Source organism: Scatophagus argus, chromosome 10 (assembly GCF_020382885.2).
Source record: "Scatophagus argus isolate fScaArg1 chromosome 10, fScaArg1.pri, whole genome shotgun sequence".
Classification (NCBI taxonomy): Eukaryota; Metazoa; Chordata; class Actinopteri; family Scatophagidae; genus Scatophagus; species Scatophagus argus.
In genome coordinates, this window is record NC_058502.1 from 23,690,591 (window position 1) to 23,717,485 (window position 26,895).

General features: G+C 39.6%; 1 protein-coding gene across 5 annotated transcripts in view; it reads right to left on the reverse strand.

The window, feature by feature from the left end:
• Window positions 1-26,895, reverse strand: part of ltbp1 (latent transforming growth factor beta binding protein 1) — a 191,333-nt gene continuing 164,438 nt past the window's right edge. For 4 of the 5 annotated variants that reach the window (XM_046401529.1, XM_046401527.1, XM_046401526.1 and 1 more), the window contains 10 exons: window positions 24,509-24,637; window positions 17,720-17,857; window positions 15,715-15,876; window positions 11,478-11,567; window positions 10,941-11,069; window positions 9,760-9,900; window positions 5,756-5,932; window positions 4,913-5,074; window positions 2,904-3,053; window positions 1-2,808 (listed from right to left, as the gene is read on the reverse strand). In XM_046401529.1, coding sequence (XP_046257485.1) covers window positions 2,636-2,808; window positions 2,904-3,053; window positions 4,913-5,074; window positions 5,756-5,932; window positions 9,760-9,900; window positions 10,941-11,069; window positions 11,478-11,567; window positions 15,715-15,876; window positions 17,720-17,857; window positions 24,509-24,637 — 1,451 coding nt within the window. In that variant the 3' untranslated portion in view covers window positions 1-2,635. The remainder of the gene's footprint in view (window positions 2,809-2,903; window positions 3,054-4,912; window positions 5,075-5,755; window positions 5,933-9,759; window positions 9,901-10,940; window positions 11,070-11,477; window positions 11,568-15,714; window positions 15,877-17,719; window positions 17,858-24,508; window positions 24,638-26,895) is intronic. The other variant, XM_046401528.1, reaches the window with a different exon arrangement.

The following is a 26,895-nucleotide window of genomic DNA, read 5'->3' on the forward strand; positions in this document are numbered from 1 at the left end:
TATTGTTTATAATAGTAACATATGTTTTACTTTTACTCGAAAAAAGTTTCACAAGTTAGTTAAGTGCACTTCCATGATTGTGATGTGATGAAGTCAGCCCTGTTAGTATATCTTTTTCTTTTATTTGCTTGTGAAAACATCAGCAATTTTACAGTATTTGCAAGCCCTTTCCCTCTGAGCACTATCTCTTTTCTACTGTACTATCCATTTTTCACAACACTGCTCAGCCACACTCACTCCTTAAAATGATTCATCGGGATTGCCATCAAATGTTGTACTATGTAAGAAAAAACAAATTATTTATTGTGACAATACATCATACATGTTAGGAAATGATAAGTATGTGAGTAGATATTTGGTAAGAATTCAAAAATAGTGGTTCACAAACCTAAATGGATGACAATGTCAATTTTTTTTTTTAACTTTATTAATCCCAAACTGGGAAATTACTTCTTTGCATTTAACCCATCACTGATTGAAACACACACACATGCAACATGCAGTGAAACACACAGGAGCAGTGGGCTTTATTATACACTCCACCACACCCAAATTTTTCCTGCCAGTCCGGGGTGGCGGGAATCGAACCGGCAACCCTTCGGTCACAAGCTGCTTTTCCAACCACTTTGGTCAAACATAACTGCTTGCTAAAATAAAATTGGAAGTTATCTAAAATCTGGGAAACAATTCTACCACTTTAAATAATATAATCATGTTATTGAACGTAAAGATCACATCATCATCATCCTCATTTATCAAGGCAAGGCATGATGACATTAATATTTAGACAGATATTATTTTTGAGTTTTGATGATGGTGCTCTTGCAATTGAATCTGATCGCTGATGGATATTTAACTTTGTTTAATAGTAATGACTATTGATGTTTATATCTGGAGGAGTGGTACCTAAGGTTTACTTTGTTTCTGCTGTGTCAGTCCACAATATTTTAAATAAATGTACCCAATATGGTTAAACCTGAGTGATGGAATTTGATTAATCTCATTCACTTTGCTTTGACAGTGTTAAAACCTGTGCTGCTTTCGTTAGCCTGTAAAAGTTTCTCAGTCAAAGCCTGCTCAAGACATGATGGGTTTCTGTGGACTGAAATGCTTGTGGGCTTTTGCTTTGGAACTGTTATAGGAGGCACTGAGTTTGTATTAACAGCATAACACAGTAACTTTAACAAGGCGAAAGGCAAATATTAAAAATGATATGGTATTTCATAACCGGGGTGGGGGGGTAATGTATAAATAAAGGTGTGCTTCATATAAAGACCTAGCACCTTGTACAGATGAGATAAAGGAGACTCTGGTCTCAACATCTGGATATACTAAGATTTTTCAAAGTAATTACTGTAATTGGAGGTATTACACTGAAATTTTGTAAAGTCCATCATGTTCATTAGATGGAGAACTTTAAAGACCTAGAGGATCCAATAAATAAATATCCTTTAGTGCCACAGAGAGGCTGAAATTTAGGGTTTACAGAATCATGCCTGAATACCTATTGGATGGATTACCTGGAATTTTGTTCACACAGTTGTGTTCCCCAGAGATTGAGTTATAATAACTTTGATCTTGCACATTTTGCAAAAGTAACAACAGACTGCATTTAACCTCCACCATTTTCTGTGAAAATTCAAGTATTACACTGCCCTAAAATTTTCCTATTAGAATGCAAATTATGTCTATAGTATGTGCACTTCTTTTTCACTTACATGCTCAAAAAATAATATAACGCAATTTAATTCATTCAATATTTGGTGCCATTATGGAGTGCACTACACCGGTCTGATGATCTAGCCATGATATTCCCAGAATGCAATGCATTATGTTTTCTGTGAAAATTATTCAGTTTCATAAGTGCCTAAATTCTGAATGTACTGCTTACTGTAGAGTAAACTGGACTACATTACACTATATGTGGAAGCCGAAAAAATGATTCGCGACACAGCTTTAGTCTAGATCTGTCATATTCATAACAGAATTTTAGAATCAAAGACAGTTTACACAGCAAGCATTTTGACTTGTAATAGCATCAAAATGACAGGTGGAGCTAGTAACATTAACGATGGAGGTTCAAAACAAGAAAAGATGTCTTGGGGTGTATTTTTCTTGATGAATTTATGGCCTCGATATTTAGGAATTCACTTAAATGAAGAAAAATGAAGAAAATATACGAATATATTGCAATGTAAGTACAAATTCATAGAGTACAGAAGGGAAATTCAGAAAATCAGTAAAAATAATGATAGTGGTTGCAGATCTGGGTTTAAATTATGGAGTAAGATTAGAATAGGATTAGTTTAATTCAAAGGTTATGTTTAAGGGTTTACAATCAATTAAAATTTTACTCGAAGATTATTATAAGTTATATTCCATTACATTTAGGTGCATTCCAACCGTTTTTATACAACTACCAAATCTCTGATATTCCTCCAGTGTTTGAGGTTTGGGAGTGCTACTAGGTACTTCAAATCATGGAATTCAATAGTAAGCGTAAAACTGAGCATTTGGTAGTGACTGAATGTAGACAGTGGACATCCTCATAAGTATAGTAATACAGATTATGCATCCAATAAGTTTGTGCATATGGTTTTAGTGTCTCTTGTTTCCATCTAGTGTTCATCCATGTTCATTGTGTGTGTATTGATGTTTGGTGTGTTGTTGCCTCCACACAGTAATTGGGTTTGTCAGAGGCAATAAAGCCTGGCAGACAGACACATTGAAAGGATCCCGCTGTGTTGATACATTTTGCATTTTTACACAACGACATCCGATTGTTTAGTTCTGAACACTCGTTCACATCTGTGGACAGAGGATAAAAGAAATAAGAACATGACAGATATTTTAAAGTTATGTTTGATTTTCTTTGTTTTCTTTGTGTTAAACTATGGTCTTACCAATACAGGCCATGCGGGACAAGTCCAGGGAGTATCCATCAAAGCAGTCGCAGGTGAAACCCTCCTGAACCCGTACGCATCGACCATTCTCACAGCCATTTAGTATCCCACACTCTTCTGCTTGCAAACCCTCAAATGCCTGGGATAGATCTGTGGCACAAAGGCTTGACTTGTAAAAGTGTTAAAGAGTTCAAATTAGCTTAATCTCTAAATATCTACTGTACTAAGGTGCAAAGTACACATTAATGCAACAGTAATATTATTAAAAACATCATATATAACGGTAAACCACCGACATAGACCATTTTACTGTACAATGACAACTTTTGATAATACTTAAAAACGTTAACATTCTCAAGTTTTTACTTGTTGTAGGGCTGTATTTTTTTACAGTGTACTATTAGAGAACCAGCATGAGAGATCATATTTCTCCTGTTCTGGCTTCTCTACATTGGCTACCTGTAAAATTCAGGATAGAGAATTAAAATTAAAATTCTCCTCCTCACTAATAAAGCCCTGAACGGTCAGGCACCATCCTATCTTAAAGAGTTGGTAGTTCCCTATTATCCCACCAGAGCTTTACATTCCCAAAATGCAGGGCTACATGTGGTTCCTAGAGTCCTCAAAAGTAGACTGGGAACCAGAGCCTTTAGTTATCAAGCTCCTCTACTATGGAACCATCTTCTGATTTCGGTCCGGGAGGCGGACACCCTCTCTACTTTCCTGTTTGATAAAGCTTATAGTTCGGGCTGGCCTAGGCCAGCCCATAGTTATGCTGCTATAAGCTTAGACTGCTGGGGGACCTCCCATGACGCACTGAGCTCTTTCTTCCTCTCCCTCTCCTTCTGCACACATTTATGTCCCATTAATGCATATTACTAATTCAACTTCTTCCCTGGAGTCCTTGTGCTTTCTCTTCTCGCAGGTTCCCATGGCTCATGGTCCGACCTCCTGCTGTGGTCCTGCTCAGAGAGCCCAGCTCGTAACTTTCTGCAATTACTACTGTTTAGGCATAATCTATTTTAATTCTATTACTACTCTGCTGCAGCTGCTACCATTATTGTTGTTACTAATATTGCTCATAATCATCATAGTACCTTCTGTATACTTCATTGTCATTATCATTATCTACAGTTCCAATACTTTTGGTATTATTAATGCTGCTATGCTTCTCTGTTTGTGTGCTCCTTCTCTCACACCCCACCTCCCTCTCGCTCTCTCTCTCTCTCTCTCTCTCTCTCTCTCTCTCAACTCAACTGTTCAAGGCAGATGGCTGCCCATCTTGAGCCGGGGTCTGCTCCGAGGTTTTCTCCCTTTTAAAAGACAGTTTTTCCTCGCCACTGTTGCCAAGTGCTTGCTCATGGGGGAATACTGGGTTCTCTGTATAACAATTTAATTAAAGAGTTTGGTCTAGACCTGCTTTAATTGGAAAGTGTCATGAGATAACTTTTGTTGTGAATTGGCGCTATATAAATAAACTGAATTGAAAACTGAATTGAATATTAGTACTTTAAGTAAGGAGAAGAGAAGTACAGAAATCCAAGCATTCTCCAAAAACATGAATTCAAATTTTGAGCACACTGAACAAATTATCTTAAAGTCAATTTAATTCTTCTGTGAGGCATTAAAAGATTCAGCTACAGAAGGACTAGAATCTGAATCAGCAGAAGGCTCCCCTTCTAACATGCAGTTAGTTTTATTGTCTCACGATGGTAGCAAAGCATTGTGAAATACAAAGATATGTCAGTGTTGTCAGAGAAGTGCATCTTTATGATGTATTAACAAATAATGTGTTCTCCTAATGCTCAGGATGTGCAACAGGCCAGTTAATATTTTAATATACCATAAAAAGTGATAAACTTTTTATCTATTTAAAAGGTCAATATATGATACCATTGGCCCAAAAACAAATTTACCACTGGACAATCAAAATGTCACTGTAATTTGTTGTTTTTGCATTTTTTGTGCTTGTTCTGTCTTAAATACATAAATACAAACACCATACTCACACTCCTCATTCTCAAAGAAAGGTAGGATAGCCTGCTGCTCAGGTGATGGCAAAAAGTCTTGGCTCACTGCATATTCATGATCTGGGCCAGTAGCAAGGCTGTCATGAGTATATGGCTGCTGCATACCACCAAGATGAAGGTTACACATGGATGCATAATCCTCTGAGACAAAGATGGACAGAGAAAAGAAGTAAATCACTGCATTACTGAGTTAGAAATTTCAGGAGCTGCCAAGTGCTATAATAATAATGATTATAATAATAATGATGATGATGGATAGGTCTAAATACCCATAACTGATTTGACTCAATGCCTCTATATATGCTTGAAGTTTAATCAATTTTATGATTGATGTAAATGCAACTATAGCATTGCAATCTTTGGTTGATACTTTTAGAAAAGTCACAATTTCATTAGCTATTGCTGTGTACAATGTGTGACAAAATTTAATTAAATTCAGCATGTAAATGAATTACACTCAAAGTTAATTATAGTCTTTGACAAAAATTACTTATGAGTTTTGAATTTAATGTTAATTAGGTAAGCATAATAAGATTAAAATTTGGTATTTGGCTTGCGATGTTTAAGTGAGTGTGTGTCAAAGAACATCTACCTGATTATAAGAACCCATAACTAGAACACTGCGTTATGCACTTCGTCTGTCAGTGGTTTTAATGTTGAGGCTGACCGGTGTAGAGTCATGCAAAAAACAGTTTGGTTTGCATGTTTGAGTTTTTGTCAGCAGTACAAACACTTGCTTTTAAGACAGGTAAAATAGAACACAAAACACAAAAACATTATGGTGTGACCTGACATGAAGCTACTTATAAGGTCAGTGTGTACCAGTGTTTTTGGCCGGACACAAAGCACAGTCCATGCCCCAGCCCTCTCCGTAGAGACAACAGCACTCTGTGTATGTGGTCTTCCTTTCTGCAGCCAGTGGGAGTGTGCATGTCATGGTTTCTGTCACAGTCTGCCAGCAGATACCCAGGTAATCTATGTGCTCCACCTCATGTTGCTCTGCAAACACACACACAGCATTTATACAAAATCACAGTACTGTGATAAAAACTATTTCCACTCAAATAGATTTTATGCAATTGACTGAATGTTATTTGTACCAAAAAAATGAGTACATTAAGTACATTTTTTCAGTTGGGCTGAAGCACATGAATTGAGTCATTCTTTCAATATTTCATTCATATTAATTAATTTATTAATAATTAGTAATTATTATATAACTAATTATTAGTGAAAAATTATTGTAAGGGTAGAATGACCATGGTCATTTTTCCAATGCAACAGTTTTTAAGAAGAAGAAGAATCAGCTTTATTGACAGTATATATATTTTTACATACACACACTGAATTCGTCTTCTGCATTTGACCCATCCTTAGTTGAACACACACATGCAACACCCAGCAACTTACACACAGTGAAACACACACAGGAGCAGTGGGCAGCATCAAGCGCTCGGGGAGCAAATTGGGGGTTAAGTGCCTTGCTCAAGGGCACATCAGTCGGCTAATGGTGGGGGGGGCATTTGTCGCATTAATCACTCCACCACACCCAAATTTTTTCTGCTCACCGGTGGGGGAATCGAACCGGTGACCCTCTGATCACAAGCCGCGTCTCCAACCTGTAGGCCACGGCTGCCCCCGAAATCTCTTTTGTGAAGAGATTGGATGTGAGTTGTGAGGGCATGTGGAAAAGGTGAATTTGTCTCACAGTTAGTGTGTGAGAGTTGACAGCACAAAGGGACCTCACAACTATTGTGTCCACATTCCCACCACAATGATAAATACCCTGGATTGTGTTTATACAGTTATTCTTGGCAGATACAAAGCACTGTTATTTTCATTTTGGAGACCAGAACATATTTTGCTGCTTTACCTGTCCACTTACTCCTAGCTGATAGGAAAAGGTCAAATAATTAGTAACAACTGTTAAATGTTGGACAGATGAGGCTTTACAGTAATGTTTTAAACAAAAAAAAGCCTCCCAGGTATATATAAAGGCTGTCAAAGTGTTTTTGGCAATTTTCATATGTATGTTTTTAGTCTTCCACTTAACACCAGACTGCCTTCAGTACTTATTCCTATACTTACTCTGTCCTGTGATTCTGCAATACTCCAGTTTCCACTTCTGGGATCAATAAAGGATGATTTTATCTTATCCTATCTTATTCAATTTAATTCAATTCAATTTATTTATATAGCGCCAATTCACAGCAAAAATTATCTCATGACCCTTCCCAATTTGAGCAGGTCTAGACCAAACTCTTTAATTAAATTGTAATACAGAGAGCCCAACATTCCCCCTTGAGCAAGCACTTGGCAACAGTGGTGAGGAAAAACTGCCTGAGAGAGAAAGTGTGAGAAGGAATTTTTCCCCCCTTGTAAATGGACTGATCATGGTGTGACCTTTCCTTTTTAATGTAGATCTACGTGTGCTGTTGTTTTAAGATTGTAAGTGCACCTTCTGTCCCTGCCACACTTACAGTGCAAGTCTGTGGGAAATACTGCTCAGCCCCCTCCTGTTCATGCTTTACACCTGACTGATGTGATGAGAACTCTGTTGTGAACCCATCACTGGGTCTCCACTTCTGGTCATTGAGGACATACAGAGGACAGGCTGTCTACGTTGTGCTTGAACCATCATCAAAGACTCCTCTCACCCAGCTCACAATCTGTTTGTCCTCCTGCCTTCTGGGAGGCACTTTGGGAGCCTCCAGACCAAGAACAGCAGGTTCAGAAACAGCTTTTTCTCCACAGCTGTTTCCTTATTGAACTCACTGTTCAACATTGACTCCCCTACAAATCATATCATTATCCGTATCATTACCCCTCGTATCCTTTTCCCTCCTGGTAATGACTGTAACACATTTTCTCACTACTAGAATATTTACATGCACCTACAGTAAATACTGTGGCTTCACACATGTAGCTTACTGCAGCTGATATACTGGATAACTGTAGATATCATACATACTATACACCATAGTATATATCAATTGTACATACAATCTGCAAATATAGGTATAGGCAGGTATAGGCAGGTATAGGTAAGACCTTAAACTGTACATACTTATTAATGTGAATATTATATCTCTGCACTCGCTGCTCACTGAACTTCTGGTTAGATGCCTACTGCATTTCATTGCCTTGTACTTGTTACATGTGCAATGACATTAAAGTTGAATCTAACCTAATCTAAGTACAATGATAAGAGTTCATAAGGGTAGAAAATCAGCAGTCTTGCTGAGTGGTGCACAGGTGTGCATGAACCTGCTGCTCAACAGCAATAAAACCAAAGACATGATTGTTAATTTTGGGAAAAAAGAAGCCAAAGACTCACTCATGTCTACATCAGTGTAGCTGCGGTGGAATGGATTTTAGGTTACTGGGATTCAACATGATATAACACCTGTCATGCATGTCACACATTCCCAACCTAACAAAAAGAGCTCAGAAGTGACTGTACTTCTTAAAAAAATAAGAAAGCTTAATTTCTGCGACATATTCTTCTACAGAGGAGCAACAGAAAGCAACCTAACTTAACATCACAAAGTGGCATGGTTTGTATGTGGATGGGGAAGCTCCACAGCAGGTGCCATCATTGGTACCTTCCACCAAGCATTGATGGTATTGGTGAGGTGAGGTGCCTGTGCAGAGCCCAAAGGACACTGAGAGACAACACCCACCGCAGCCACAGCCTCTTCACCCTGCTGCTATATAATACTGTCTGGGCCTGCGAGTTCTCCTTTCCTTTATATCCTCGTCTGTGCTCCCTTTCTTTCATTTCAGTTTGTTTCTGTGTTTGTGTGTCTGGTGTCTTGTCTTTGTCTAGAGTTTGGTATGGTTACCAACTCCTGGCTCTCATGCAGACTTGCTGCGTGTTTCCCTCTAATCAACTCTTCCTCCAACCTGCAGTACAAAGAGACTGGCTTTTCCACTCCATCGTCAGCAGATTATTCCGTCATGTTTACCGGTATACTCTCAGGTCAATTTATTTGCTCATGCTCTGATTCTTGTTTTGGTGTTTTTGTGACTCTTGTTTCTTTGTGCCCAGGTTCATATTCAGCTCTTAGCCCGATCACCGCGCCCAGTTCTTCAGTGTACCTTTCCAGCTCACACAAACTTACTTCCACTAGGAAGTTGCCATCTTACTCTCACGCCATCTTCATCCTGACCACGCTTTGCCTCACCTGCCACACCAACACCACCAGACCCGTTAGATTTTTTGACTCTGGACACACTCTTCATTCAGTTGATGAAACTGAAACTGAAACTTTGATTTATCAAAAAATTTTGTTATCTTATATTCTTAGACTGAATATAATCTCTTGTTTTGACCTTATGGAAATTCACCTTTTTTGTAATCCTTGGATATTTGAACTTTTTTCTTTGTGCTTGGTTTCTGTTAGCTTTTGAGATCTCAGTGTTCATTAAAGAGGTTCTTTTCTGTTCTCCTGTATCCTGATGTATGTGTTCTGCAATGTGAGTCTCCTTGGTTTTCTGAGCCAAACATAACAGATACAGAATTATCGTCTGCTGCACCACTAGACTACAGAGCTCCTTTTTTCATCAGGCTGTCAACAGGTTCCTCAAATCAAATGGATAGAGCTTGAATAGTTGGAACTTGTTAAATTTAGGTAGAAGGTAACAAACACTTACAACTGATATTTGATTTGGTGGTCATTGTTAAGGAGCAGTACACGTTAGGAAAGAGTACTGCCAGCAACCTAAATATTAATTATTTGCATTTGATTTGATTTTTTTAATGTGTCCTCTGAATGATTATCTTAAGTTGTGTAACTGTGCACACGGGAAAAAGCCTTTCTTACCGGCCTCCTCAGGATTGAAGACACAGTGGTTACTGTTGGGGTCCAACTTCATGGGATGTGTACAGAAACACATGAATGAACCATCTGTGTTCAAACACTCTCCACCAACACACACAGTCTCATCCAGGCATTCATTGATGTCTACAATTCAAAAAAGAAAACGCAGATATTTAAAGGTAAAATAACCAAGATTTTTTTCTACGTGTTAGCTTGTCATCCCCTCCATATATTAATGTAAACCAGTGCATTAGTAGACACAAATGAACTCTTTGGTTATTAATAACTCTTTAGCCAAACAAACTCTTAGCAACAAATTTATCTCCACTCCCTACAAATTCTCTCTCTTACAAAACTGTTTTACATTGCTGGAAACATGCCATAACACATCGGGAAATATAGGTAATTTAACAGTTTTTCCATTTACTTTGAAAGAGTATATAAAAGTTACATTTATGTCTGCTGAGAAGAGAAAAATAACTGAACATGACTGCAGATCTACAACTGAATCCTCATGAAAAGTTGAATATTATAAAACTAAATGTTAATTAGCCATGCATTTTCCATATCCAGTTGTTGCAGGACTGTGGGACGTGATAATTTGATACATTTAAATGTGAAGCCGACAATGAGACATTTTGCTTTAAAGTGCTTAGTACTTATTTGTTCCAGCAAGTTTCACAATTAAAATGCTGTAAAATGAAGACTTTCTGTCCACTGAAATGCTAGAGAGCTTTTAATTTGAAATGTACAAACTTACATGTCGTCGTAACATAACCTGCACCAACTTGTTTCTGATGAAAACTGTGAATGTCAGTCAAAATAGTATTGCGGCATTATGTGCACAACTGTAGTATATAACAACAAGGCAGGAGAGGCACCAAGCTGGGTTGGTGCTGCTCTATACCCTACCCTGCCTGATTAATGTGTTGTTAATACTACAGTTCAACAAAGCGCTGGTCTTATTATTGATGCTTAATCTGGTCTCTGGTGCTGCAGGGAGAGCAGAGTATTCAGACACAAGATTTGATTTGACAGCAAGTTATCAACTGACAAGGCTTTACCTGAGTGTTATGTGTAAATGCCAAAGAAAAAAATTTCCTCATCACAAGATTTTTCTCAAACATACAAGTACATTCTGCCAAACACATGCAGGCTTTCTTTTCTCTGTTTATTACTCTGACCTTTGCATTCCAGTTCGGTAGAATCGTAGTCCTGTCCGGTCTTGCAATAGCATTCATAGCTGCCCACAGTATCCAAACAGAAGCCTCCTTTACACACTTCCTCGCCAAACAGTGTACATTCATCTGCATCTGCAAAATAGCCAGACAGTAGCCTATTTCAATATAATTTATTATTGCTTTGGAAGTGTTCCAATGGAAAGCCAGGAGTAATTATTCTGTGGCTAACCCTGGCTCATGGGCTTAAACTCATGTTGGGCAGTTGTAACATTAACATATTTAAGTATACCGGTAATCTTCATCTGATAATACATGCATATGGCATATGGATGCAGATCACATCATCATATTGCTATGTGCAAAAATTGTTTTGTCCCACTGAAGGAATTGAAAATAAGTTGCATAAAATTTAAGTGAGTGAGTATTATAAACACTATGCATTACAATGTGTAAAATAAATATGTTTTCTATAAAACACTTTAGACTCAGCTGTGTAATTTAGGTATGATGCTAGGTCATGTTGTAGTAGCTTAGTCTTACCTTTGTAGCTATCATCTGTGGGTACTCCATACAGCTGCTCTCCACTGAGAATAAAACCTTTTCCAAATGGACACATCTGATTGAACTGGTCTGAAAGGAGAGAGGCACAAAGGTTTGGAGAGTTTTTATAGATAGATACATAGATAAAAACGAAAAAGAAAAACACCCAGTGTCTGAGGTCATTGCAGGCTGGAAGTCCATCCAGTCATTTGACCTGCCTGTCTAGGTACCTGCCTGCTCGCGCACACTCTACTGAATTGTAGCTCATCTTACTGATTTATTTTTCCTGAATTATAGAGCTAGCATGGTTAACATTACTAACATTTATTTTGCCTCCTTATGTTTAACATTATGCGAGCTAAGCTAAAAGACTACTAACGGTTCTAACTTTTACATGTACCTTGTAACTAATTAATGTAATGTTAGGTCTATTCACACACGTACAGGTACTTTTCACGTTTCCGGGCATTACTTGTACAAACTCTATGTGAGACAACTGTTCACAACTCATATGTGAAAACAGCAGTGTATCTGCTCTCTGGCATCTGTGTTGTAGTTAATCTTATGTTATGTCATCTTATGTCAACTTTGAAATGGATATTTTACAAATGTGGTGATGTTGCCTATTTATTTGTCTTTGTAGCTATGAGAAGGACATGTTGACGTCGACCCTTTCTATATACTATCTATCTATCAGATTATTAATGATTATCAAGGATAATCATTGCGCACCAGTATGCAAATAATCACAAACAATGACTAGTTAAGCTATAACAGAGTTGAACAAAGGAATATCAATTTATCAATCAACACTACTTCTAATTAATAAAAATCTCTCATGGAATACAGGTAACAAACAAACACAAGCAACTATACTGCAGCTGAAGCAAACCAGCACGTGTGTGTGTGTGATAGTCATATGTATAAGGGAGAGGGGGAGAGAGAGTACAAAGATGGCACATGAGAACACGTAATGTTGGGCTCTCTCTATTTTACAATTTAATTAAAGAGTTTGGTCTAGACCTGCTCTAATTGGAAAGTGTCATGAGATAACTTTTGTTGTGAATTGAATTGAAATTGTAAGTGATGTTGTCTAACTGAACTCAAGGTGGCGGGCTCATCCATTTAGGTTTTCAATAAAGAGAGTGGGGAACAAAGAGGGAATAATGTGGTCTAACACATGCAAAACAAGGAGATGGAGCAAACTTGAGTCACCATGTGATCCCTACACTCGGTTGTGGATGTGTATGTAAGTGGCTTAGTGGAGAGAGAAGAAGCAGATAGAGCAGGGAAGATCCTATTTACCCCTATTTTTTAGGGGCAATCATTTATGCTCTTTTACCATGCAGAAACAAGGTAGGCAAACCGTTATTCAGCTGGTTTGGCACCAGTCCTTCAACTGGAATATAAGAAAAATAACAAAAGCCATACATCATTTACTAAACAAAGGACATGGCAGTTCTACAATAAACAAGGGACATGGCAGTCCCACAACAACAAAGCACACTTAACAATAATGATTTAAATACATGCTAACTAGGTGTCAGCCCAGACATAAGCCTCGCTTCATCATGGTCTTTGGCTGAAGCTGGTGGGGCTACTATGTGCTCTTATGGTGGCCAAGGCATGCTGAAAGCAAAGAAAAACAGTGGAGTCGACTGGATTTGAGAAGAAGGGTAAACCGTTTTCTCCTTGTCAAAGTCCATTCGTCCTCCTGCAGATACCAGGTGAGATCAGCTGATTTGACTCGGCTATCTCTTTGAACCCAGGTCTTGCTTGCTGGACCAGCAAGTTAAAGACATGTGGCCTAAGTCTTATCAAGTCAAATCAAGCTTGATTTGAAGTACTCCCTTTTAGCAACCGGGACACCAAGGAAAGCCTGGAGTAGCTCTCACAATCACAATGGTGCACAGGGAAAATAGCACAGAGGAGCATAGCTAGGATGCTTTTATAACCTGAATGATGTCACTGGGAATTTAAACCATAACTTCACACCAAAGTGCAATTAGTGAGGTTTTGGAGCTTGTTTAACAAAGCTTGTAAAACTATTGCTCAGGCTTCTGGAACAACACTCTATTTTTTAATCTCAGCACATGGCATGAGATCCCAACAATATAAAATAAAAACCCTGTCACCCCCTCTGGGGTGGTGTCTTCCTCAAGCCTGGGTCCTCTACCAGAGGCCTGGAAGTTTAAGGGTTCTGTGTAGAATCTTAGCTGTTCCTAGGACTGTGCTCTTCCAGACAAAGACCACTGATGTTGTACCTGGAATCTTCCAAACTGGAAGAATGGTTCCAGAAAATTCCAGTTTGGGAGTCACAACCCCTAGTCCTCCAGTTTCCACTGGCGCCACTGTTGTTTTCACATCCCACATCTTTACTACTCTTCTTTCAGCCTTTGGTATTTTCTGAGCTTCTCGTGTTCCTTCTTTTTGATGTTGCTATATTGCTATATCTATCACCACAATCTGTCATACTTGGCCCCCATCTCTCCCCCACCATAACACTCAGCACTGGATCCCCACAAGGTTGTGTACTGAGCCCACTGCTGCACTCACTGTACACATACAACTGTACACCAGCTCATCTCTCCAACTCCATCATCAAATTTGCTGATGATACCACCATGGCCGGGCTCATCTCAGGAGGAGATGAGTCAGCATATACAGATGAGGTGGTGAAACTGACAGCGTGGTGCTCAGTGAAAAACCTCACACTGAACATCACAAAAACCAAAAAACTCATCATGGACTTCCATGATGGGAAATGGAGAGTGTGGAAAGGGTCCACACATTCAAGCTTCTGGGCATCCACATCTCAGATGATCTCTCCTGGACTGCAAACAGTGCAGCAGTGGTGAAGAAAGCCCAGCAGCGACTTCTTGAGAGTGCTCAGGAAAAGCAACCTGGAGGAGAAACTGCTAGTGTCCTTCTACCAAGCCACTGTAGCGAGCATCCTGGTGTACTGCTTCACAGCGTGGTACGCTGGGTGCACAGCAGCAGACAGGAGAGCACTGCAGAGAGTGATCAACATGGCCCAGAAGATCACTGCTCTCGCTACCTCAGCAGAGCCACAGACATTGTCAGGAACCCATTCCACCCTAGCAACCACCTGTTCAACCTGTTGCCCTCTGGCCAGCGCTGCAGAGTCCACAAAACAAGCACAAACAGACTCAAACAGACTCAGATTCCACATATGTGGAACTGAAATACAGTATTCCTATGTGCAATATAATATTCTTATGTGCAATGACACTACTAACATTGTAAATATTTGTTAATTTTCTTTAATCCATTTATAGTACCTTATGTCTATTTAGTATTTTATTTTCTATTCATTTTACTCTTTTTGCACTATTTTGATATTTTGTTATTTTTATATTGTGATGCGAACACCAAATGGAGCAGCACTCCCAAATTTTGTTGTATACCCAGGTATATAATGACAATAAAGGCTTTTCTGATTCTGATTCTGACTTCCACCATGGTATCCACAATGGTATCCATTGTGGGGTACCGAACTGTAGGGTTCCTTGTAGTCAATCCAGGCAGAGCACAGGTTGGTCTGCTGGCCTTGCAGTCCTGGGTGACTGCTCTATTGACCAATAGCTGGTGCTTGGCTCTCCTGGTATTGCTACTATTTCCTTTCTGAGCCCCACTCATGTACTGAACCATATGCCTACTTAGGTGCTAGGATGTCTGACAGGAGCTTTCATGTTGTGCAGAGGCAGGTTATCGCTTGGTAGTTGGGTGGAATTGCTCCCCTCTGAGGGTCCTTCAGGATCAGTGTCACGGTGTTTGAGCTTTGGTATTGTCTTGTCTTTTGATTTTTAGTCTTCTTGTCATGTTTGAAGATTGTCTCCACGTTTCCATGTGTTACATTCCAGAATTTTGTCATATCATGTTTTATTTTAAAAAGCATCACCTACCCTGTGTGTCTGTTACATGTAGCTTTGCTTTAGTTATTCTATTTGCTTTCTCATCCCTAATGTGTTTCATCTGTGTCTTGTTATCTTGTGTATTTAGTCCTCGTCTTCCCCGTCACTCTTTGTCAGATCATTGCTTCTGTCTTCATGTTTCCATGTCTTCATGCCAGGAATTGTTTCATGCTTCATGTTTTGTCACCACAGTTTTTGATCCCTTGCCACAGTGAGTGTGAGATTTTGAGTTTTTTGTATTATTAAAGAGATTATTCTTCTGGACTCCTGCCTGCCTCTGTAGTAAATATACTCTAACTCACCTGTACCATTGACAGGGCAGGGATGCACTTCACAGTTGTCTCCCCAGCCGGCTCCCAGTGTGCAGCAGCATTCCTGCAGGGTGACATGGCTGGTCAGCACACTCTCACACAGGTTCTCATTGTTCAGTCGATAGTAGCAGTCCTTACGCTCCACTGATGGTGCTGAAAGATGATTGAAGAAAAAGGAGTGAAGAATAAAAACATTAGATGGTTAGATTAATTAGATGACAAATAAATTCGGTTTAGCTCAGTGATTATTACTTATACTTGGAACAGAGGCATGTTTGCCAATGTGTTAGATTGACTTTTCCTACCACTCAGTAAGCATCTGAGAAATGAGGAAATAATTGCATAAATTTTGAAAGTGAAATACCTCAGTTTCTCAACAGTACAGGGTATCTACCATCACATTTTCAATGGGATCTGGACTCAAGATATTCATTGGACCTACCTGTTGATTGAAAGCTGTTACCCTGTTCCATGCAGAACCTAGAAATGTTGGAGCCAGACCCGACCAGGAGACACAGACCCAATCGGCACTGATTTCACAGTTGATTGACAAATATAACAACCTGTCATGTTTGTCCTTAGTAATTTATGATGTTTATTGCATGTATGTTTCTCTCTCTCTCTCTCTTTCATCCTCTCTGTCCTGTCTACCTCTTCTTCTCCTCCTTCACCCAGCCGACTATCAGCAGGATAGTTCTCCCTTGCAAGCTGGGTCCTGCTCAAGGTTTCTTCCTGTTAAAAGGGAGTTTTTTCTTGCCACTGGGTTCAGGCTCTGGGTCTCTGTAAAGCATCTAGAAACAATTTTGACTGTATAAGGTGCTATATAAATAAATAAATTGAATTGAATTGATTGCTATCGACTAGTTAATTAATTTGATAAAACAAAACTTTAAGGAACAAAAGAAAGTTTTAAGAAAGCAAAGTGACAGTGCACCATCTTTACTTGAACAATAGCCAATCATGACACTATCACCAACTTGGACATGTATTCCATCCATCCATTTTCTATATCGCTTATCCGTCAGGGTCGTGGGCTTGGACTTGTATTGCTGGAATTAAAATTCAGAGTAAGCATATGTCTATGTCTATGTCTACGAAAACAGCATTCTGATGTATCCACCCTCTGCACAAAATCTCAGTCTTTTTGTAATCAACGTTGTACACAGCATGTAAATTTTATGCTATCAGGATTTTAACCTAGTCACTGTTTTCAGTGTTGGTGAGTGCATTTATGTTATAGGCAATACATGCTTCTGTAATAAAGGCATAAAGATTCATTCACTCACTTTCTATACCACTTATCCATCAGGGTTGCGGGGAGCTAGAGCCTATCCCAGCTGACTAAGGGCGAGAGGTGGGGTACACCCTGGACTTCGCAGGGATGGCACACAAAGACAGACAACCACATACACTCACCCCTAGAGGCAATGTAGAGTAGCCAATTAACCTAATGTGCATGTTTTTGGCATTGTGGGAGGAATCTGGAGTACCCGGAGAAAACCCACACGGGCACAGGAAGAACATGCAAACTCCACACAGAAGGGTCCAGACCGGAATTCGAACCTGGAATCCTCTTACTATGAGGTGACAGTGCTAACTACGGCACCACCGTGGTCCAAGTTAAAATTAAATATTGCAACCTTGTGGTAGCTACTGTCTGCATGTGCCATCATCAGTTTGAAAGCATATCCTAAGCACATCATAGACTGTTGAACTTTGTTATTGCACTGATATTCTTAGACGTCAACAGATAGATATCCTTCAACGAGATACTGCTAAGGAAAAATGGATTCTTTTGTTTGTATAAAACATCATACATTCACACCCAAATTGTTGGATAGTTTCCTTAGTTTCCTTCCTAGTCTTACTACTCCATACAAGAGAAATGAGGTACACAAATTTGCAGCTAAACTTTTAGTTTTTTCAAAAGTACATGAAACCAGTTCTAATGTCTTCAAGTACTTTGTTTATTTGTACAAAAGCAAAGGTAAATCACCTGTGGGAATCGGCTCACACTTTGCAATCATGATGTTATAATCCTGGCCACTGGGACACACACAGAGGAAGGAACCATTAACGTTCACACACTGGGCTTCTCCACATACACTGCTCAGCAGCATACACTCATTCACATCTGTTGGAAGGAACAGAAAACATGTTGATATTTTTTATTTTGAATTAGTCTGGTCATCCTGTTAACAATGAAGACAACATGGACAAGAAAAGGGAAAGAATTATAAAATGTTAGTTATAAACAGGATGATAAAGAAACATATGAAATATGCAGTACTAGTAGTCAGTACTGTTGCCTCAAAGCAAGAGGGTTCCAGGTTCAAGTTTGGGGCTGAGTCCTTCTGTGTGGAGTGTGCTTGTTCTCCCTGTGTAAGCATGGGTTTTCCTCGAGTACTGCAGCTTCTTCTCACAGTCTCAAAAACACGCACATTAGGGTAACTGGCCACTTTATATTGTCCCTAGTTGTAAGGGTGTGAGCATATGCAATTATCTGTCTTTGTGTGTCGGCCCTGTGATTAACTGGCGACCAGTTCACGGTATGCCCCACCTCTCACCCATTGTCAGCTGGGATAGGCTTCAGCCCCCCTGCGACCCTGCACGACGAAGCAGCATAGCAGTATTTCTGTAGGCCTGTGAATATTCTCATTCATCCAGGTCATGGTTATCTCAAGGAAATTCAATCGAATGCAACTGGACTTAGTTATTTGTCTTTGAAAGACAAAATAAATTCAATAAAAGACAAATAACTAAGTCCAATTGCATTCGATTGAATTTCCTTGAGATAGTATTTCTGTAGCTGTGGGGACAAAAATCTCTGTAAATCTGTGTCACATTGGGAGGACCTGCCTTACTCCTGTCTTACTTATGGGGACAAAATGCAAGTCCCATAAGTAAATCATCCTAATTACCACCAAGGCACAATAAGCTGTGCTATTTTACCATGCAGTAACAAGGCAGGCAAACTGATGTTTGGCTGGACTGGCAGCAGTCCTTCAAATGGTGAAATCTCAGTTTATTGGCTTAGCGGTAAATAAACAACGAACAAATAACGGACACTATACAACGCTCAGTAACACAGGACATGACAGTCCTATAGCAACAACAACACAGTTTTGTTGCTCCAATGTCATCAGTGTGTGATTTTAATCATTAGGGACAAAATTCAGCACCTACTGACCTCAGCTGGTACTGATCTACCTTCAAACACAGGAGCCTTAGAATCAGCAATAGAACCAGAAAATGATGTGGCTGCTTTTCCCATTGACCTTTTTCAGCAAAATTCATTCATATTTTTATCTAAAGTAACAGCATGCCTCTTAGACCCCATGCCAACTAAGCTGCTCAAAGAAATTTTACCCTTACTTAGCACCTGTCTTTTAGATATGATTAATCTGTCCCTAATAACAGGCTATGTATCCTAAAAAACATGTATCCTTAAAAGCACACGCGTGACCCAGAGGTTTTAAGCAACTATAGACCAATATCTAATATCTAATCTTTCCTTTCTCTCAAAGATCCTTGAGAGAACAGTTGCCAGTCATGACTTGCTTAAATGACACACTTAACTGGCACAAAAGGAACTGCATTAAGCTGGTTTCCGTCCTATTTATCAGATTGATCTCAATTTGCTCATGTTAGTGATGCATCGTCCATCCTCATAGAAGTTAGTCATGGAGTTCCCCAAGGTTCTGTGCTCAGGCCAATACTATTATTAGGAAACACACATGCAAACCATACATTTTCACTGTAACACAGATGACAGGCAATTATACTTGTCAATGAAACCAAATGAAACAAATCAGCTAGCTAAACCTCAGGCGTGTCTTAAAGACATAAAAACATGGACAAAACTGAAGTTATTGTTCTGAGCCCTGAACACCTTAGAAACAAAATATCCAATGATATAGCAACTCCAGATGGCTTAACCTTGGCCTGAAGCTCCACTGTAAGGAATCTATGAGTTATTTTCATCAGGACACTGACTCACACATAACACACATTTCAAAGACTGTATTCTTTCACCTCTGCAATATTGCAAAAATTAGGGACATTCTGAGTCAGAAAGATGCAGAAAATTAGTCCCTGCAATTATTATTTTCAGACTGGATTATTGAAACTAAAGCTTTTATCAAGTTGCCCCAATAAGCCTCTAAAGACTCTCCAGCTAATCCAGAATGCTGCTGCACGATTACTCACAAGAACCAGCAATAGAGATCATATCTGGCTTATCTACATTGGCTGCCTGTAAGATAGGATAGAGTTTAAAATTCTTCTCCTCACACATAAAGCCCTGAACAGCCAGGCACTATCATATCTTAAAGACTTGATAGTACCCTATCAGGAACTACCAGAAACTTACGTTGCCAAGATGCAGGGTTACTTGTGGTTCCTAGAGTCTTCAAAAGCAGATCGGGAACCAGAGCCTTTAGTTATCAAGCTCCACTACTGTGGAATCATCTTCATTCTCCTTCTTCGTTTTGGTGCAGGAGGCAGATACCCTCTCTACATTTAAGAGTAGAGTGAAAACTTTCCTCTTTGATAAAGCTCATAGTTATTGCTGGCCTAGACGGGTCCCTGCTATAGGCTCAGATTGCTGGGGGATTTCCCACGATGAACTGAGCTCTCTCTTTCTCTCCCTCTCCTTCTGCACACATTTGTGCTCCATGAATGCGTGTTACTAACTCAGCTTCTTCCCCGGAGTCCTTGTGCTTTCTCATCTCAGAGGTTTCCATGGATCATGGTTGGACCTCCTCCACGAGGTCCTCCTCATCATTATCTACAGTTCCAACTACTGTGGAACTTTACTTCCAGTAAAGCAAAATCTTCACGCTACAGCATACCAAGACATTTTGGATAATGCTTTGTTTCCAACTCTGTGACAGCAGTTTGAGAAAAGCCTTTTTTTATTCCAGCATCACTATGCCCCAGTGCACAAAGCAAAGGCAATACAGACATGGATGAGCAAGTTTGGTGTGGAAGAATTTGAGTGTCCCCCAAAGAGCCCTGACCTCAACCCAACCGAACACCTTTGGGATGAAATGGAATGGAGAAAATTAGTATTCAGGACTTCTGGCCACACTACAGCAAGATGGACACATAATGGCATGCTCCTGCTATTCAGTTTAGAAAAGAGTACCGTCTAATACTATAAACAGTACTGAAAATATGAGCGGAGGGAAAATGCCAAGGAGTCAGAGGATTATCACGAAAAGCAGAGATAGAGAAAGCAGTGAATAAACTAAAAAGATATGAACAGTTTATCAGTGACATTATTGATGAACATCTGACGAGCCCCATTAAGGAATGCCAAACTCGAGATAACATAAAGAGAACTCGTATTTGATGTTCCAGTTTTGTTTAGCCCAGGAAGCAGGGCAATCGTGGCCCTGAGATTAAGTAAGATGAAGTATAACTAAACACCAGGTAAAATGATTTATTTAGACAGCTTATATCACTCTGAGTCACAAGCTTTTCAAACATCTCTGTGACAGGAAGCAAAATCATTATCATCTGATTTAAAGACATGAAAAACAGTTCAAACTGACAACAACAGGGAAAAACTAGCTCAGTTCCATTTAGAAAATAGTGCATGAACTGTCCTCCAACTCTGTCAACTGATGTGAGTCCAGAGCCAACTGAGCTATGGGTGGTTTTACACGTTGACTTGCTTGTTCCTAAAGTGCATGCAGTCACACCTGGCAATGTGTCATTAGGTTACTGTTGCATTTTATTTATTTTATTTTTTCATTTTTGTTTTTAATTACGCTGATCATTTCAATACCTCTTCAAGACTAACCAGCAATTATTATTACTCCAGTGGACTTTTGGGAGTAGACCCACTAGCTACACTATATTGCCAAAAATATTCACTCACCCATCCAAATAGTTGAATTTTGGTGTTGCTTCCATGGGCACAGGTGTATAAAAGTAAGTACCAGACTGCTTCTACAAACATTTGTGAAAGAATGGGCTGCTTTCAGGAGCTCAGTGAACTCCAGCATGGTATTGTGATAGGATGCTACCTGTGCCATAAGTCCAGTTGTGAAATTTCCTTGCTACTAAATATTCAGTCACACAGTCACCTGTCAGTGGTATTATAACAAAGTGGAAGCGATTGGGAATGACAGCAACTCAGCCACGAAGTGGTAGACCAAGTAAAATGACAGAGTGGGGTCAGCAGAATGCATAGTGCAAAGAGATCGCCAACTTTCTGCAGAGTAGGTTGCTACAGACCTCTAAACTTCATGTGGCCTTCAGATCAAGAACAGTGCATAGAGAGCTTCATGGAATGGGTGTCCATGGCCGAGCAGCTGCATTCAAACCATACATCCCCAAGTGCAATGCAAAGCGTCGGATGCAGTGGTGTAAAGCACGCCACAACAAGACTCTAGAGCAGTGGAGACGCGTTCTCTGGAGTGACAAATCGCGCTTCTCCATCTGGCAATCTGACGAGACAGGCTTTGGCGGTTGCCAGAGAACGGTACTTGTCTGACTGCATTGTGTCAAGTGTGAAGTTTGGTGGAGGGGAATTATGGTGTGGGGTTGCCTTTCAGGAGCTGGGCTTGGCCCCTTAGTTCCAGTGAAAGGAACTCAGCATACCAAGAGATTTTGGACAATTCCATGCTTCCAACTTTGTGGCAACAGTTTGGGGATGGCCCCTTCCTGTTTCAGCATGGCTGAGCACCAGTTCATAAAGCAAGGTCCATAAAGACATGGATGACCAAGTTTAGTGTGGAAGAACTTGACTGCTCTGCACTGAGTCCTGACCTCAAACTGACAGAACACCTTTGGGATAAATTGTAGCGAAGACTGCGAGCCAGGACTTCTCGTCCAACATCAGTGTCTGACTTCACAAATGCGCTTCAGGAAGAATGGTCAAAAATTCCCATAAACACACTCCACACTCCTACACTTTGTGGAAAGCCTTCCCAGAAGAGCTGAAGCTGTTATAGCTGCAAAGGGTGGGCTGACATCATATTAAACCCTATGGATTAAGAATGGGACGTCACTTAATTTCATATGCGTGTAAAGGCAGATGAGCAAATACTTTTGGCAATATAGTGTATCTTTCTTCCAAGAAGAGTAGTAGTAGTTTTTTTTTCATTTTACTACAGTAACATTGTGTTTAAGCTGTTTCTAATCTCTGTCCCATCAGGCACATCAGGGTTTGTTAATGTTTTCTCTGCCTGTCGTTTTTGTCTGTCCCTTATTGTCTTCTCCCTCTGTTTCTGTGTGTTTGTGTCTGTATTCCAGGAACTGGACGCGGCTACTGGTTTCCTTGTCACCAACTTAGCTGCAAACCTGTACCTGATCTACCTGTCAACTTCACCTCCTTCCTGTTGTATAACAGAACCGGTTCATTCATCCACTCTGCACCAGATCGTAGTTACTCACTGTGATAAAATGACTCAAATCTCCTTGTGCTTTGATCTCTGTTGTTTGTTGCTCTTCAGAACACACTGTGTGTGTGTGTTTTCTGTGTTTCAGGTTCAGCGCCCCAGACTCTGAATGTCCTCCATGAAACCCATGAAAACATTATTTACTCTTGTGAAATAAAAGCCTTTGTTTACTTTGAACCTCCATCTCAGAGTTCTGTGTTCTGCATTGTGGATCCCACGAACAATTCAAACATTTGTTGGGGAGCTGGATTGCTACCATGGCCTGCTTCAGTGCACCATAGTTCTCACATAATGGCCCTGAGCTATATTTATATTACTTTGGTATATTTTGTCCTGGGGTTGCTAAGAGGAAGGGCTCTGGGCTGGACAGAGACCATGTTCACAAATGAACCAGAAACTGTCTCATCTTATAATTCATTTGCCTCCCATCTCAGAGCCATTTTACCACCCACATTTGAAAGAAGATGCTTCCAGCTTCTTCTAACTTCTTCTTGCCAGTATATTTCGAAGGGGAAAAAGGCGAGACCTGGGACTATCTTCTTCTTTTACTGTTATTTGGGAGATGGAAACATTAGTAAAAGAAGCACACCAACAGGAACCTGACCAAGGTTCATGACTCTTAGTTTTCCTGTCACCCTGGACACTTACCTTGCTTCAGTGACATTTCTGGTGGTCCATGATGGAGGTGGATTTTAAGGAATATGTGGCTGTCTGTACTGTCTGTGCCCAGAACAAATCTTCCCATTCTTCACCAGTTGGGTTGCTGCATCCCTTGCTGGTTCCATCCTAGTCATGGTCTCTTTGAATTTTGTCACAAGTCTGCCTCCATCTGCAAGTCTGCATTTTGTGGCTCTCCCTAAATTACCTTCAACTTGTGATCACACACTGATCTCCTTGTGCATCATGTCTTCTGTCTTCATGGCATTCCCCTACACCATGTTTCTGACAGGGCAGGGGTCTGCAGTTTACATCACAGGTGTGGAAAGCTTTTTGTGAGGCATTGGGAGTTACCATCAGGCTGTTCTCTAGATTCCATCCTGAGACAAACAGACAAATGAACAAGCCAACCAGGACTTGGAAGCAGCCTTTTGGTGCATCACTGCTCTTAACCTCTCCTTCTGGAGTTCTCATGGTAAGTTGGCCTTTAATAAATGTGCTGACCTAATTTGCCAGTGTGTCAGTTTGTTCACAAACTGTTACAGTAAGCTGAACCTTGACTGTAAGCATATGATTTGAAATTTATGTCAGGATCAGTATATATTATATCATAGTGTATTATATGTCTCAAAGTGTATTATATGCAAATACATTATAATACATGCTGAGACAATACTTCCAACTTAACATGCAAATACCAAATCTCCAACACTTACCCACACAGTATTGGCCATCCTGGGATTCTTGGTAACCCTGATCACACAGGCATCGGAAAGAGCCCAGGCTGTTCTCACAGAAGCCATGCGGACTACACAATGTCTCATTCAGTCCACACTCATCAATGTCTGGAGAACAAACAAAAAAAGCAAAATAATGGTTTTTCCTGTAGTTCCATCCTTCCCTTCCTAACAATCATTATAAGATACCATATTAATGGTTCCTTTAACATCTTTAATGGTTGAGGATTTCATTGTATAACACTTTTTTCAAATTTCACCATTGTCTATGAACATTTGTCAAGCAATAAATGCTGATTGTTTTCATATTGCAACACACACACACACACACACAGTCTTGTTTCCATCACTTCTGGAGACATTACATAGACTCACATTTCCTGAAGGCTTAACCACCATCACCACCATAACAATAAACATTATTGTAATCCTAATCCTAACCCTTACCTTAACTTTAACCTCAGTTTAACTTTAAAGCAAGTCTTCACCTTAACATTTAATATTAAATATTTGTGGGGGGCCTTTTATCCCCATAAGTAGGGCAGGAGTAAGGTGGGTCCTCACAGTGTGACTGTGTAAACTGACTGTGAGTTTTGTCCCCACAACCACTGGAATATCAGCACACACACACAAACTCTCTCTCACATACCCACACAACCTCAGCACTATGCAACACATGCTGTGTATGTAAGTTCTACCTGGATCACTGGATTAACAGAATACCAACCACATGTGCTATTGAAGATATGATAAAATATGCAGTAGACAAGCAGTCAGTCAGACACATTAACATACACATTCACACTTGAGTCTGAGTCCCATGCATAAATCATGAGGCAGAGAGCAAAAAATGCCCCTCCTTGTCAAGACAGCAAGCTCAACTGCTTCCATCCGTTTCTTTTCCTTTAATTTTTTACTTTTTTCAGCTTTGCACACATGCAGGCTTACAGAAAAGTTACATGGTTTTGGATGCACTTTCTGATTTAATGTTGTGGTATCATGCTGGATCCAGAAATATCAAGCCTGATGCCCTGTCCCGCCAATTTGATGGTGACGATGGCCCGTCAACCATCGTCGCAGCTTGACGCAGCTTTGACACAGCTTGTCTTTGTCATCCAATCACCACTATACCCACCACTGTCAATCATTTAACTTAATCACTATTCAGTGCTGGAAGCTACGGTCAGTCTATCATCTGGTTTTCTTAAAGTAGTGGACAGAGGGAAAGGGTAGCCAGAATCTGGAGGCAGCCCTTAAATGTGTCAGTATGCACACAATTTTTTGACCTCCTTCTCCAGTCAAATTGAAGTAAGTTTTAGAAGCTTATATCCATGTCTGCATGTGTACAGTCATTCACAAAGAAACAGCTGATACTGCTGAGTGCTAAATGGACTGTACTAATATCGCACTTTTCTAATCATAATGGTCAGTATGATTAGTAAAGTAAATCATTTTTACACTGTTGTCACAGTCACCCATTCGAACACACATTCGTTCATTCACACTAATTGCAGAGGTTGCTATCCAACAGGAAGAAATGATCTAACCATTTGCACACATTGACAAACATTCACAGCAAAACATTTGAAGTATTCCATTGCCATGTTTTGTCAGTAATAAAATACATTTAAATGTATTGTTTAATTTCTTCCCAAATATACAATTTTGTTGAAACAAAATACAATCTTAAAATCAAAATTTTATGATCAAATGAATTTAAAAAATAATTTTAAGTAGTGATGAATAAAGGTTTTTTTTTGTATGTTTAACTTGAAATACAGAATACAGAACAGAATTCCCACTCCAGAAAAGAAATCATTTACTAACTAATGATTTTGAGCAAAGGCCAGCAATATAAATGTGATTTCTGTTGCATCTCACTAAGGTTTTTTGTTAATAAAACTCAACCTGGTTAGTTTCACCTTTCGCCTTAAATGTAAAGTCAAATAATTTAAGATAACAGGGTTTTATAGTAAGTATTGAAAGATTACCTACTGGATTTGATCTTTTCATATTTTCTGAAGGTAAGAAAAATAATTCATGTCAGCCTTATCCTTTAAAGGCAGAACACAAGCTGAAAAAGAACGTGTAGTATAGATCAATACTGAAGAAGGTCAGCACAGCATGTTGATAATTTCACAACTAAATACAGACCATTAAATGAAAATTACAAGGGGATGTATCTGAAATACATTTTTTTAATAAGACGTATGGAGATCATGTTAAATCTTACACATGTATGAGTCAGTGGAATGTCTGTTAAATAAAAACCCAACGACATGTGCGTCCTTTTCTTTGTATTTTCACCTTACCACCACAGGAGGGTATGTCAAGGTTGGCAGTAAATCCACTCTTACAGATACACA